The sequence below is a fragment of the Theropithecus gelada genome, chromosome 7a, assembly GCF_003255815.1.
Source record: "Theropithecus gelada isolate Dixy chromosome 7a, Tgel_1.0, whole genome shotgun sequence".
Lineage (NCBI taxonomy): Eukaryota > Metazoa > Chordata > Mammalia > Primates > Cercopithecidae > Theropithecus > Theropithecus gelada.
Genome location: NC_037674.1, coordinates 19209214 through 19223893, shown reverse-complemented (window position 1 = coordinate 19223893; position 14680 = coordinate 19209214). Strand labels below are relative to the sequence as shown.

General features: G+C 44.6%; 2 protein-coding genes across 2 annotated transcripts in view; one reads left to right on the top strand and one right to left on the bottom strand.

Moving 5' to 3' along the window:
• Positions 1-6166, bottom strand: part of WDR76 (WD repeat domain 76) — a 43077-nt gene extending 36911 nt beyond the window's left edge. Inside the window, exons 1-2 of the mRNA XM_025390343.1 lie at positions 5990-6166; positions 4698-5099 (exon numbers count right to left, since the gene is read on the bottom strand). Coding sequence (XP_025246128.1) covers positions 4698-5099; positions 5990-6049 — 462 coding nt within the window. The 5' untranslated portion in view covers positions 6050-6166. The remainder of the gene's footprint in view (positions 1-4697; positions 5100-5989) is intronic.
• Positions 6167-8472: 2306 nt separating this feature from the next.
• The window catches only part of MFAP1 (microfibril associated protein 1), a 20718-nt gene continuing 14510 nt past the window's right edge, over positions 8473-14680 (top strand). Inside the window, exon 1 of the mRNA XM_025389658.1 lies at positions 8473-8784. Coding sequence (XP_025245443.1) covers positions 8706-8784 — 79 coding nt within the window. The 5' untranslated portion in view covers positions 8473-8705. The remainder of the gene's footprint in view (positions 8785-14680) is intronic.

Here is a 14680-nt window from a genome sequence, read left to right as displayed (position 1 = left end):
GAGCGAGACTCTGTCTCAAAAAAAAAAAAAAAAAAAGAAAAAGAAAAGACAGAAAGAAAAATAATGTAAGTGGGAGACTGAAGCAGAAGGATCACTTGAGCCCAGAAGTTCAAGGTTGCAGTAAGCTATGATGACACCACGGTATTCTAGCCTGGGCAACAGAGCGAGACCCCCATCTCTAAAAAATAATAGTCTGAAAACAAAAATATTATTTTAAAGTTTCTCAAAACTAAAGACATGAGCTTCCAGATTACAAAAAGCCCAATGAGTATACAGCATAATGAATGAAAAAGGACTCAGGCAAGCAGGCTCAGTGGCTCACGCGTGTAATCCCAGCACTTTGGGAGGCCACCAGGCAGATCACTAGAGGCCAGGAATGGGAGACCAGCCTGGCCAACATGGTGAAACCCGTCTCTATTAAAAATACAAAAAAAACTAGCTGGGCGTGGTAGTGCACACCTGTAATCCCAGCTACTTAGGAGGCTGAGGCACGAGAATTGCTTGAACCTAGGAGGCAGTGGTTGCAGAGCCGAGATCACACCACTGCATTCTAGCTGCCAGGGCAAGAGCAAGACTGCCTCAAAAAAAAAAAAAAAAAAAAAAAAAGCAGGCCGGGTACGATGGCTCATGCCTGTAATCCCAGCACTTTGGGAGGCCGAAGTGGGCAGATCACCTGAGGTCAGGAGTTCGAGACACCCTAGCCCACATGGTGAAACCTCATCTCTACTAAAAATACAAAAATTAGCTGGCCGTGGTGGCATGTGCCTGTAGTCCAAACTACTCAGGAAGCTGAGACAGGAGAATCACTTGAACCTAGAAGGCAGAGGTTGCATTGAGGCAAGATTGTGCCACTGCACTCCAGCCTAGGCGACTAGGTGAGACCCCATCTCAAGAAAACAAAACAAAACAAAGAAGAACCCAGGCCTCGGTATATCATCACAATTTTTTTTTTTTTTTTTTTTTTTTTAAAGAGATGGACTCTCACTCTGTCACCCAGGCTAAAGTGCATTGGCTTGATTAAAACTTACTGCAGCCTTGCACTCCTGGGCTCCAGCCTTAGACTCCCAAGTAGCTGAAACTACAGGCCTGCGTTACTACACTCAGCCAGAAAAGATCTTAAAAGCGTGCAGAGGGAAAAAAAGATCACAAAGAATCCAGAATCAGAATGGCACAAACTTTCAACATTGAAGGAAGTGGGAAGACAATGGAACAATGCATTAAAAATTCTAAGGAAAGATTAAATTATTTTCAACTTACAATTCTAAATCCAATTAGGTCATCAATCAAACATAAAGCTAAAGACTTTTTCTGGGCTGAGCGCAGTGGCTCACGCCTATAATCCTAGCACTTTGGGAGACTGAAGCAGGCAGATCACGAGGTCAGGAGTTCGAGACCAGCCTGGCCAACATGGTGACACCCCCGTCTCCATTAAAAATACAAAAAGCTACAATGAGCTGAGATCGCACCACTACATTCCAGCCTGGGTGACAGAATGAGACTCCGTCTCAAAAAAAAAAAAAAAAAGACTTTTTCTGACATGCAAAATATTTGCCTCTTATATACTTTTTCTCAGAAAGCTGCACTTCACCAAAATGAAAGAATAAACCAAGAAAGAAAGACATGGCATGCACGGTGGCTCACGCCTGTAATCCCAGCACTGTGAGAGGCTGAGGCAGGCGGATCACTTGAGGTCAGGAGTTCAAAACCAGCCTGGCCAACATTGAGAAACCCCTTCTCCACTAAAAATACAAAAAATCAGCCAGGCATGGTGGCGCACGCCTGTAATCCCAGCTACTCGGGACGCTGATTTGGGAGAACGGCTTGAACCTGGGAGGTGAAGGTTGCAGTGAGCTGAGATCATGCCACTGCACTCCATCCTGGGTGACAGAGCAAGACACCATCTCAAAAAAAATTTTTTTAAAAAGTATCTTGGCTGGGCGCAGTGGCTCACACCTGTAATCCCAGCACTTTGGGAGGCTGAGGTGGGCAGATTGCTGGAGCCCAGGAGTTTGAGACCAGCCTGGGCAATAAACATGGCACACCCACATCTCTAAAAAAAAAAAAAAAAAAGTCAAAATTAGCCGGACAAGGTGGCACATGCCTGTAGTCTCAGCTATTTGGAAGGCTTTATTTTTTTTTTTTTTTAAAACAAGAGTCTTGCTCTGTCACCCAGCCTGGAGTGCAGTGACTTGATCTTGGCTCACTGCACCCTCCACCACCCAGGTTCAAGCGATTCTCCCATCTCAGCCTCCCGAGTAGCTCAGATTACAGGCACCTGCCACCACGCCTGGCTAATTTTTATATCTTCTTTTTTTTCTTTTGGTGGAGGGAGGTGGGGACAGTCTGGCTGTGTTGCCCAGGCTAGAGTGCAGTGGTGTGATGGCTCACTGCAACCTCCACCACCTGAGTTCAAGCAATTATCCTGACTCAGCCTCCCGAGTAGCTGGGACTACGGGTGCCCGCCACCACGCCTGGCTAATTTTTGTATATTTAGGAGAGACGGGGTTTCACCATGTTGGCCAGGCTGTTCTCGAACTCCTGACCTCAAGTGATCCACCCACCTCAGCCTCCCAAAGTGCTGGGAGTACATGCATGAACAACCATGACCGGCCTAATTTTTGTATTTTTATTAGAAATGGGGTTTCACCATTTTGGGCAGGTTGGTCTGGAACTCCTGACCTCAGGTGATCTGACCACCTCCTTTTGTTAATTTTTAATTTTTTTTTCTTTAGGAGCAACTCTATTAACGGACCTATTTCATTACATCAAACTAAAATCTGCTTTATGTTTACCTTGTATTGTTCAGAATCTTACAGTCTAAGAGGCCAAAGGGATAATCTAATCCGGTGGTTCTCAAAGTGCAGTCCTGGACTAACAACATCAGTGTCACTAGGAAACTGTTAAATATGCAAATTGGGCTGGGTGTGGTGACTCAAGCCTATAATCCTAGCACTTTGGGAGACTGAGGTGGGAGGACTGGTTGAGCTCAGGAGCTCAAGACCAGCCTGGGCAACACCTCCCACCCCCAACCCCACCAACATCTCTATTTAAAAAAAAAAAAAAAGAAAGAAAAAGAAAAAAGATATGCAAATTGTATGCTCCAACTCCAAAACTTCTAAATCAGAAACTCTGTTGGTGGGGCCCTGCAATGGAGTTTTAACACACTATCCAGGTAATTCTGATATAGCCTAAAGTTTGAGAACCACAGATTTTATCCAAACCCCTTACTAAGGTGATTTGCTTAAAGGAACAAGGTGTCTTAGAAGTGACCATGCTAGGCCGGGTGCGGTGGCTCACGCCTGTAATTCCAGCACTTTGAGAGGCCGAGGTGGGCGGATCACAAGTCCAGGAGATCGAGACCATCCTGGCAAACAAAGTGGAACCCTCTACTAAAAATACAAAAAATTAGCTGGGGGTGGTGGCAGGCGCCTGTAATCCCAGCTACTCAGGAGACTGAGGCAGGAGAATGGCGTGAACCCGGCAGGAGGAGCTTGTAGTAAGCCGAGATCGCGCCACTGCACTCCAGCCTGGGCAACAAGAGCAAGACTCCGTCTCAAAAAAAAAAAAAAAAAAAAAAAGAAGTGGCCATGCTAGGCTATCAACCCCAAGTCCAATTCATCTAATACTTATCCTATGCTGTCCCACTATGAGTCCTGGTTCTTAACTCTGGGGTAAGAAAGCATAAACCAAACTTCTATTTCATAACAATAACCCTTCAATTATAGTATCTCCCTTTCCCTACTATCATTTTCTGTTCCCTGAGTTCCAGCAACATTGTGTCATGTGCTTTATATTTTATCTTATCCTGTTAAAAGTTGTCAGTTTGAATGGAGCACAGCCCTCCTGGTAGGCAGTAGAAGCCAAAAGAATTACAGACCAGGCTGGGCGCAGTGGCTCACCACTGTAATCCCAGCACCTTGGGAGGCTGAGGCGGGTGGATCAGGAGGTCAGGAGTTAGAGACCAGCCTGACCAACATGGTGAAAACCCGTCTCTACTAAAAACACAAAACTAGCCAGGCATGGTGGGGCACCTGTAATCCCAGCTACTCAGGAGGCTGAGGGAGGAGAATCTATTGAATCCAGGAGGCCAAGGTTGCAGAGAGCCAATATAGTGGCACTGCACTCCGGCCTGAGCGACAGAGCGAGACTCGGTCTCCAAAAAAAAAAAAAATTACACACCAAATTCCTTAAGTTGATTGGAATTATATAGAACTAATTAATGCATTTCTCATGTATCTTATCTACTCTGTCATTTGTCTCCTTTTGCATTTAAAGGAAATATTATTCAACACATCCATATAATGTTTCCCTACCCTGATATCAAGGGTCAGTCAATACCATATATCCCACAAACTGATGACTTCTGATATACTGTACATAAATATGTAAAGGTGAGCAAGGCACCATAAAGTATGAGTAAACCCAAAAATATATGCAGTAAGTTTAAAGAAAGAAAAAGGGAAGCAGAGTAAAGATTAAGTCAATCCTTTCATTGACACATCAACAGCAAAAGCAAAAATAACCCAAGGAAGTTATTTGTTAAACCTTAAAAATTATAATGCATTATTACATTTATTCTTACATTATTAGATAAAATAATTTGTTTGTACCAGAGAGAGCCTTGAAAAACTTCAATTTATCAGAACTTCACATTTAAAAAAAGAGATACTAGAACAAGCTACTAATTAAGTCCTTACCAGGCCTGGTGTGATATCTTCATCACTGTCTCCATCCTGACTACTTTCCACATCAACACTGAGATTCATCGCATCTGCCGTTCTCTTGGGTTGTAGCTTGTTACTTTCAGTATGAACAGCTGAGGCTGAATTTTGCAGCGTGGATTCAGACTTAGAAGATGTGGTTTTCATCTTTGGAGGTATAATCCTTCTGCAAGTTTTCTTTATTTTAGTCTTCTTACATGCAACTTCATTGTTAGAATTCTTTTCTAATAGGGATTTGGGGCACATAAGCTGGTCTAGCTGGTAATTACTGAGTGAAAAGGGGGCAAGATAGACCTTAGCTGTTTTTATTAAAACTGTAGTCTGTACTGGTCTCAGAGACACATAAGCGATGTTTTGATTTTCTTTATATTCATTTACCTATTCAGATCAATAAAAGAAAAGAGAGTATTAGAATTCCAAGTCCTGTGCCTTTTCTTACAGGATCCCCAGCAGATCTAATAATTTCCATTTCACAATGACAATATAAATCCAAATTGATGCCAGGTGCGGTGGCTTACGCCTATAATCCCAGCACTTTGGGAGGCTGAGGCAGGGCCTGAGGTCAGGAGTTCAAGATTAGCCTGGCCAACATGATGAAACCCGCCGCCCCCCCCCCACTCCACCCCCCGCCCCCCGCCGTCTCTACTAAAAATACAAAAATTGGGTGTGGTGGTACCTGCCTGTAATTATAGCTACTCAGGAGGCTGAGGCAGGAGAATCGCTTGAACCCGGGAGGCGGAGGTTGCAGTGAGCCAAGATCATGCCACTGCACTCCAGCCTGGGCAACAGAGCGAGACTCAAGCTCAAAAAAATAAATAAATCCAAATTGACACCCTGTAAGAAAACTTTTTTTCCCCTCCAAAATCTAGATATGTAATTCATTAACCTTAACCTCAACAGAATTCACTTACTAGGCACATGTGCCCATCAGAGTTTCCCAGACCAATAATAATGACTAGCATTTGGACTGAAGCAAACACCCCAACTGTCAGCTGCGGATTGTCTGGAATTATTTAAAGAATGTGAAGCTGATCATAACTGTGGCAAAAGCAAACGCAGAAGGTTGAAGAAAGGGAATCCCAGATGTGACTCTCCCACTATTTCTAGGGTTATTGATAAGAACCTTTCGTCAAAGCCGAAGGCCTCAGGGCAGGGATCGCCGCCAACCCCCGGTACCAGGTGCCCTCGACCTTCCGGGCCTGTGTCCCGCATAACCCTCACAAAAACCGAAGCAGGCGCACACCTGGAAGCACCGATCCGTTTCTCACCTTCATCTGGGGTCGCTGTCTGGAGTCCGCCTTCTCAGCCGCCGCGCCCGACCTGGACATCTTTCGGCTTCTCGGTGGCCGGCTCCTTCCCGCCAAGATTGCGGCGGGAGGCCGACAGGGGCGGGGCTGGGACGGGGCGGAGCCCACTCAGATCGTCAGCGGCCGCAGCGCCAGAGCGGGAAGTCCGGGTTACCCGCGCTTCTTAAGGAAGGCCGCTTTGGCCGGGCGCGGTGGCTCACGCCTGTAATCCCAGCACTTTGGGAGGCTGAAGCGGGTGGATTACCTGAGGTCAGAAGTTTAAGACCAGCCTGGCCAACGTGATGAAACCCCGTCTTTACTAAAAGTAAAAAATTAGCCGGGCGCCGTAGCACTTGCCTGTAATCCCAGTTACTCAGGAGGCTGAAGCAGAATTGCTTGAACCCAGGAAGCAGAGGTTGCAGTGAGCCGAGATCGCGCCATTGCACTCCAGCCTGGGCAACAAGAGTGAGACTCCGTCTCAAAAAAAAAAAAAAAAAAAATCGCTTATGTGTCTCTGAGACCAGTACAGACTACAGTTTTAATAAAAACAGCTAAGGCCTATCTTGCCCCCTTTTCACTCAGTAATTACCAGCTAGACCAGCTTATGTGCCCCAGATCCCTATTAGAAAAGAATTCTAACAATGAAGTTGCATGTAAGAAGACTAAAATAAAGAAAACTTGCAGAAGGACTCAAATTCTTTAGGGAAGTCCTGCGGCTGAACTGACATTTTTACCTCAGACTGCTGATTTTGATTCAGGTGGTACTGGGATCTCGCTCTGAAAAACATTGGCAGGCCGGGAGCGGTGACTAACACCTGTAAATCCCAACACTTTGAGAGGCTGAGTGGATCACTTGGGCCCAGGAGTTCCAAACCAGCCTGGGCAACATAGTGAGACCCCATCTCTACAAAAAATACAAAAATTAGCCCGGCGTGGTGTTGTACGTCTGTAGTCCCCGCTACTCGGAAGGCAGGGGTGGGAAAATGGCTTGAACCTAGAAGGATGAGGCCACAGTGAGCCGTGGTCGTGCAGCACTCCAGCCTGAGCGACAGGGCAAGACCCTGTCTCTTTTATAAATAAAAATAAAATAAGATTCTGGCTATTCTTCTATTTAAGTTTCCTTCTACCCAAAACTGTTTCCTTAGTTTCTTAATTGGGTCCCACACTGTTCTTGCCTGACTTGTCCAGTTTCATTTCTTCTCCCACTCAAGGCCCAGTTGTAGAACACAGGTGAAGTAATTTGGGTTAATCACATTAACAGCAACTTCAAGGCCCTCCATGACTCAAAAATTACTGATAAAACCAAACTTTTCATGGTGTCCTGTATAATGTATACTGTTTCTGGACTTCAGAACTTTGTTCCTGCTGTCCCTTGTCTCCTCCGCAGTTATAAAGTCCTTTCTAATGTGAAATGTGCCCTGACTTTCCAATTAGCATATATACATATATTTTTTTTTTTTTTTTTTTAACACAACCCAGCTTGTAAATTGGCGCTGCTTCTGTTATTATCCTGTAAGTCCTTAAAGAGTTCTTAAATAGGCCGGCCGCCGTGGCTTACATCTGTAGTCCCAGCACTTTGGGGAGGCCAAGGTAGGTGGATCATCTGAGGTCAGGAGTTCAAGACCAGCCTGGGCAACATGGTGAAACCCCACCTCTACTAAAAATACAAAAATTAGCCGAGAGTGGTGGCACACGCCACCACTCAGCACTGCGGGAGGCCGGAGTGGGATCATCTCTTGGGCCTGGCCAACATGGTCAAACCTCATCTCTACTAAAAATACAAAAATCAGCAGGGCGTGGTGGTGGGCGCCTGTAATCCCAGCTACTCAGAAGGCTGAGGCACGAGAATCGCTTAAACCCGGGAGGTGGAGACTGCAGTAAGCCAAGATCGAGCCACTGCACTCCAGCCTGGGTGACAGAAGAAGACCCTGTCTCAAAATAATAATAATTACTTAGATATTTAAATACAAACGTTTTCCAATCAGGAATATATTCTAATAGGTATTTTCCAGAAACTGGAAAAACCTGAAAGCCTAAAAGTGGAGTTTTGGGATTTCAGGCAGGTAACGTCCCAGGCACCTTAAGAGATTTTTTTTTTTTTTTTTTTTTTTGGTCACTGGCCTAAATCAGCACCACCTGCCCTGTGACACCAAATACTGCACCACAGCCCAACCTGGCCTCTTGAACTGAGCTAATCGGATACTACTGGCAAGATTTTTATTCCATCAAACTCTACTTCTTCTGAGCTTTCAACAAGCCAGACAAACAGTAACTCCCTGTCGCCTGAGTATCTTATTCACTATACCGTTCTTGGCTTCAAACCAAGCTAACACGTAAAATCTTTCATTCGAACCTTCCTCACCGCAGGGTCCTAACAGCAAAGCCCAAAGGAAGCAAAATTTCCCTCCAAAAGCAGCTTCCAAATTCTGCAACGTAGAGAACACGCGGGCAGCCGATGAGCATGCGCAGAAACACACTCAACGTCCTAGCTGTGGGCGCCCAAACGTCCTCCACCATCCCACAATCCTCTCGTCACGTATTTCCGGTTTATCTAGCTCAGCCGTAAGTAGTTTCTCTATCAGTCGCGCAGCTGTGTTCGTGGACTTAGGTGGAAGGAATTTCTTCTCTTCGTTGACGTTGTTGGTGTTCACTGTTTGGAATTAGTCAAGTTTCGGGAATCACCGTCGCTGCCATCAACATGTCGGTCCCAAGCGCTCTCATGAAGCAACCGCCCATTCAGTCTACGGCTGGGGCCGTCCCAGTTCGCAATGAGAAAGGTACGGTGCTGACACCCTCTTCCCAGTCGAATTTTAACCCCTTTCGGCCCCAGCAACCTCCAGACCTCTGGGACACACCACTCCAACCCCTCCAGCTCTTAAGATCTGGCTCCCAGATTCTTGGACCTTTCCACCCCCATCCCCTTGCATCCAATCTTGTTCCTGTGGCCTGCTTTCATATTCAGCAAGCACCTCTCAGCCTCCACAAATTCCTTAGACTTGTGTTACATATATATAATGTATATTACATATATTAAAATATTCCTTACTTAGGAAATTAAGTATATATCAGAATATATATGTTTAATACATGTATTCTAGAATATATGATTTTGTTCTAATATATATGATTAGAATATAATATCACTAATTACATATAAATACTAGAATATATGTATTATTAGTCTAATAATTACTAAGGAACTAAGTATATATAAATCTAATAATTAGGAACTTAAGTATATAGCAGAATATAGCAGAATATATACATAATATCAGACTAGATAGATAGATAGATAGAGACTGCTTGTTGGCAGGGCATTGTGCGGGATATGGTCCCTTTTTTGCTGTCCATAGAAGTCTACTTATGCTGCCCAGGCTGGACTCGAACTCCTGGGGCTCAGGCTATCCTCCTGCCTCAGCCTCCCAAGTAGACGCCACCGTGTCTAGTCTCAACATGGCTTTTAAGAATTATCTTTTAATCCCTATACATCTAATTAATTCATCTTAACAGCTTTTGAATTCCATTGTATAAAATAAAGTGTAATCCACAGTTTATTCCCTATTGAGGGGCAGGTGGTTGTCCGGTTGTTTAAAAAAGTGCTGCGGCTAGGCATGGTGTCTCCTGCCCGTAAACCCAGCACTTTGGGAGGCTGAGGCGGGCAGAACACCTGAGGTCAGGAGTTCGAGACCAGCCTGGTCAACATGGTGAAACCCCGTCTCTAATAAAAATATAAAAAATTAGCCATGTATGATGGTGGGTGCCTGTAATCCCAGCTACTTAGGAATCTGAGACAGGAGAATTGCTTGAACCCGGGAGGTGGAGGTCGCAGTGAGCAGAGATCACACCATTGCATTCCAGCCTGGGCCACAGTGTGAGACTCTGTCTCAAAAAAGGAAAAAAAAAAAACAGTTCTGCATTTGTCATTCTGTAGCCAATACTAGCATTATTTAGTACCTGCTGCCAATTGCTCCTCAAAGTAAGTTGTAAGAACATAAGAATTTGTGGAGCACAGTGGCTCACACCTGTAATCCCAGCACTTTGGGAGGCTGAGGCAGGAGGCTCACTTGAGGCCAGGAGTTCAAGACCAGCTTGAGCAACATAGCAAGACCCCCTCCCATCTCTACAGAAAAAATTAAAAATTAAGGCCCAGCTTGGTGGCTCACGCCTGTAATCCCAGCACTTTGGGAGGCTGAGGCAGGTGGATCACCTGAGGTCAGGAGTTCAAGATTAGCCTGGCCAACATGGTGAAACCCTGTCTCTACTAAAAATACAAAAATTAGCCGGGTGTGATGGCACACGCCTGTAATCCCAGCTGCTTGGAAGGCTGAGACAGGAGAATCACTTGAACCTGGGAGGCAGAGGTTGCAATGAGCTAAGATCACGCCACTGCACTCCAGCCTGACCGACACAGCAAGACTCCATCTCAAAAAAGAAAAGAAAGAAAACAAACTTCGAGAACCTAAGAGCTTTATTTCCCATATATTCATCATCTACACACTTGGTTATACCAAATTTTTACTTTTTTTGCCCAATCTGACAGGTGTTGAAATGGTATGTCATTATTCTAATTTGCATTCCCCTGATTACTAGTGATGCTGGGCTTTTTTTTTTTTTTTTTTTTTTCCCACTCTTGTTGCCCAGGCTGGAGTGCAATGGCACCATCTCGGCTCACTGTAACCTCCTCCTCCTGGGTTCAAGCGATTCTCCTGCCTCAGCCTCCTGAGTAGCTAGGATTACAGGCATGGGCCACCATACCCAGCTGATTTTATATTTTTAGTACAGATGGAACTTCTCCATGTTGGTCAGGGTGGTCTCAAACTCCTGACCTCAGGTGATCCGCCCGCCTGGGCCTCACAAAGTGCTGGGGTTACAGGCATGAGCTGCTGTGCCCAGCCAATGCTGGGCATCTTGTTCATGTGTCTAATAAACTCTCTAGGTTTTCTTTTCTATGAATTACCTGTTTCTGTCAGTCACCCACTTTGTTTGCTTTGTTTTTATATATTCCAAATCTATAGTATCCTTTTCCTCATTTTTTGGCTTGTCTTTTAATTATGGAGTCTTCTCTTACACAGATGTTTCTAGTTTTAGTATTATCAGATTTATCAACTTGATCTTTTATAGTTTTAGCTTTTTTTTTTTGTATATCGTTTAAAAAATAATCCTTCCCTGCACTGAGATCACAGATACTCATATTGTAAAGGTTTTCTATCTTCTGAGTGTTTGTATATATTAAATTGAATTCAATACACACTTATACAAGACAGATTATAAGTTAGGAAGCTTACAGTCCAGTAAGGAGTGTAAATATTTAAGATATGTTTTTCATAGTTGGGTCTTTAATCCATCTGGAATTTTTGTGTCTGTGGTGGAAGTTAGAGGTCTAATTTTACTATATGGTTGGCCAGTTGTCCCTTCTCAGTTGACGGATTAGCCCATCCATTCTCTACTGACTTTTAATGCCATTCCTATAGTATACTCAAGTTCTCATATAAGTTTGTTTTTCTTCTCTCTACTCTGTTCCATTGATCTCTGTGTACTTCCTGGGTCAGTGACATATCCGGTAAACTACGCCCCACCTCTCCTTCCCAGCCCCCATCAGTTTTATTCTTCTTCAGCATTGTCTTGGTGTTTTGGGGCCTCCTATTCTTCCATATGATTTTGGAATAAGCCTGGAGACAACTTTTAATGGAATTGCATTAAAATGATAGATTATACATTTATAGGTTAATTCAGGTGCAGCTGCCATCTTCTTATCCTTGAACATGAAATATTTCTCCGTTTATTTAGATCTTTTTTATCTTTCAATAAAATTATATATTTTTCCTCCTAAAATCCTTGTACATTGTTTGTTGGATTTATTCCTCAGTATCTTATAGATTACTTGTGACTGTTAATGGTATTTTAACACTGTATTCTCTCCAGCCTAGGCAACATAGCGAGACCCCAAAAAATACAATGCTCTACAAAAAAATAAAATTACCTGGGCAGTACCTGCCTGTAGTCCCAGCTACTGGGAGGCTGAAGAGGGAGGATCACTTTAGCCCACGACATTGAGACTGCAGTGAGCTGTGATCATGCCACTGCACACAGCCTGGGTAACAGAGTGAGACCCTTTCTCAAAAAGTAGAAAATATGTCAGGCATGGTGGCTCATGCCTGTAATCCCAGCACTTTGGGAGACCCTAGGCAAGAGGATCGCTTGAGTCCAGGAGTTCAAGACCAGCCTGGGCAACATAGTGAGACCTTGTCTATACAAAAAATTTTTTAAAATTAGACCTTCATGGTGTTGCCCGCCTGTAGTCCCAGCTACTTCAGAGGCTGAGGCAGGAGAACGGTTTGAGCCTAGGAGGTTGAGGCTGCAGTGAGCCATGATTGCGCCACTGCACTCCACCCTAGGCAACAGAATGAGACCCTGTCTCAAGAAAATAAATAAATAAAAATAAAATTGTACTTTCTGATTATATGTCGCTAATGTACAGGTATGCTTATTTTTAGAAATAAGTTTTTTATCTAGCATTTTTTCTGAACTCTTTTAGCTTAATCTATTTGTTATCTTGTGTTTTCTACAAAGACAACCATATAATCTGCAAATTATGACAGTTTCTTCCTTTAACATCCTTATAACTTTTCCTTATTGCCCAAATTAGAACCATAATACAGTGCTGACTAGAAGGTGTGATAGGGACAACATTAGGATGCCCACGGGGTTTTTGTTTTTGTTTTTGTTTTTTGGTTTTTTTTGGTTTCTTTTTTTTTTTTTTTTTTTTGAGACAGAGTCTTGCCCTATTGCCCAGGCTGGAGTGCCGTGGTGTGATCTCGGCTCACTGTAAGCTCCGCCTCCCAGGTTCATGCCATTCTTCTGCCTCAGCCTCCCGAGTAGCTGGGACTATAGGTGTGTGCCACCACGCCTGGCTAATTTTTTGTTTTTGTTTTTGTTTTTTTGGAGACGGACTCTTGCTCTGTCGCCCAGGCTGAAGTGCAGTGGTGCTGTCTCAGCTCACTGCAAGCTCCAGGTCCCGGGTTCGCGCCGTTCTCCTGCCTCAGCCTCCCAAGTAGCTGGGACTACAGGCACCTACCACCACGCCGGGCTAATTGTTTTGTATTTTTAGTGGAGACGGGGTTTCACTGTGTTAGCCAGGATGGTCTCGATTTCCTGACCTTGTGATCCGCCGCCTCGGCCTCCCAAAGCGCTGGGATTACAGGCGTAAGCCACCACGCCCAGCTGGATGCCCACTGATTTTTATAGAGAATGCTTCTGGCCAGTCGTGGTGGCTCACACCTGTAATCCCAGCACTTTAGGAGGCTGAGGCTGGTGGATCACCTCAGGTCAGGAGTTCAAGACCAGCCTGGCCTACATGGTGAAACCCTGTCTTTACTAAAAAATACACAAATTAGCCAGGCATATGGTGGGCGCCTGTAATTCCAGCTACTCAGGAGCCTGAGGCAGGGAGAATTGCTTGAACCCAGGGGACAGAGGTTGCAGTTTTGAGCCAAGATCGTGCCACTGCACTGCAGCCTAGGCAACAGAGCGAGACTCCATCTCAATAAATAAATAAATAGAATGGTTCTATTGTTTTATCATTAACTATAAAGTCTGCTGTATCTATTTTTTTTTTAAATGTGACTTTAAAAAATAGTAGGCTGGGAGAGATGGCTCACATTTGCAATCCCAGCACTTTGGGAGACTGAGGCTGGAGGATCACTTGAGGCCAGGAGTTCAAGGCCAGCCTGGGCAACATAGCAAGACCCTTTCTCTACCTTTTAAAAAATAACAAATAAAAATGAAATTTACAAAAGTAAAAATAGTATATTGCTTCCCTCCCATTGTCTATATCTACATATATATTTTTGGGGTTTTTTTTGTTTGTTTTTAAAGACAGAGTCTTACTGTGTTGCCCAGGCTGGAGTGCAGCAGCATGATCTCAGCTCACTGCAGCCTCTACCTCCCAGGTTCAAGTGATTCTCCTGCCTCAGCCACCTGAGTAGCTGGGATTAACAAGTGTGTGCCACCATCCTGGCTAATTTTTTTTTTTTTTTTTTTTGAGATGGAGTCTTGCTCTGTCGCCCAGACTGGAGTGCAGTGGCCGGATCTCAGCTCACTGCAAGCTCCGCCTCCCGGGTTTACGCCATTCTCCTGCCTCAGCCTCCCGAGTAGCTGGGACTACAGGCGCCCGCCACCTCGCCCGGCTAGTTCTTTGTATTTTTAGTAGAGACGGGGTTTCACCGTGTTAGCCAGGATGGTCTCGATCTCCTGACCTCGTGATCCACCCATCTCGGCCTCCCAAAGTGCTGGGATTACAGGCTTGAGCCACCGCGCCTGGCCTAATTTTTGTATTTTTAGTAGAGACGGGGTTTCGCCATGTTGGCCCGGCTGGTCTCGAACTCCTAGCCTCAACTGATCTGCCCATCTTGGCTTTCCAAAGTGCTGGGATTACAAGCATGAGCCACTGTGCCCAGCTATATATATTTTTGTGTTTGACACAAGTTCTCACTGTATCACTCAGGCTGAAGTGAGTGCCTTGCTGTGGTCACGGCTCGCCACAGCCTTAACTTCCTGGACTCTAGTGATTCTCCCACCTCAGCCTCCCATGTAGCTTGGGACCACAGGCATAGACCACCATGCCCAGCTAATTTTTTTTTTTTTTTTTTTTTTTTTTTTTTTTTGGGGGGGTGC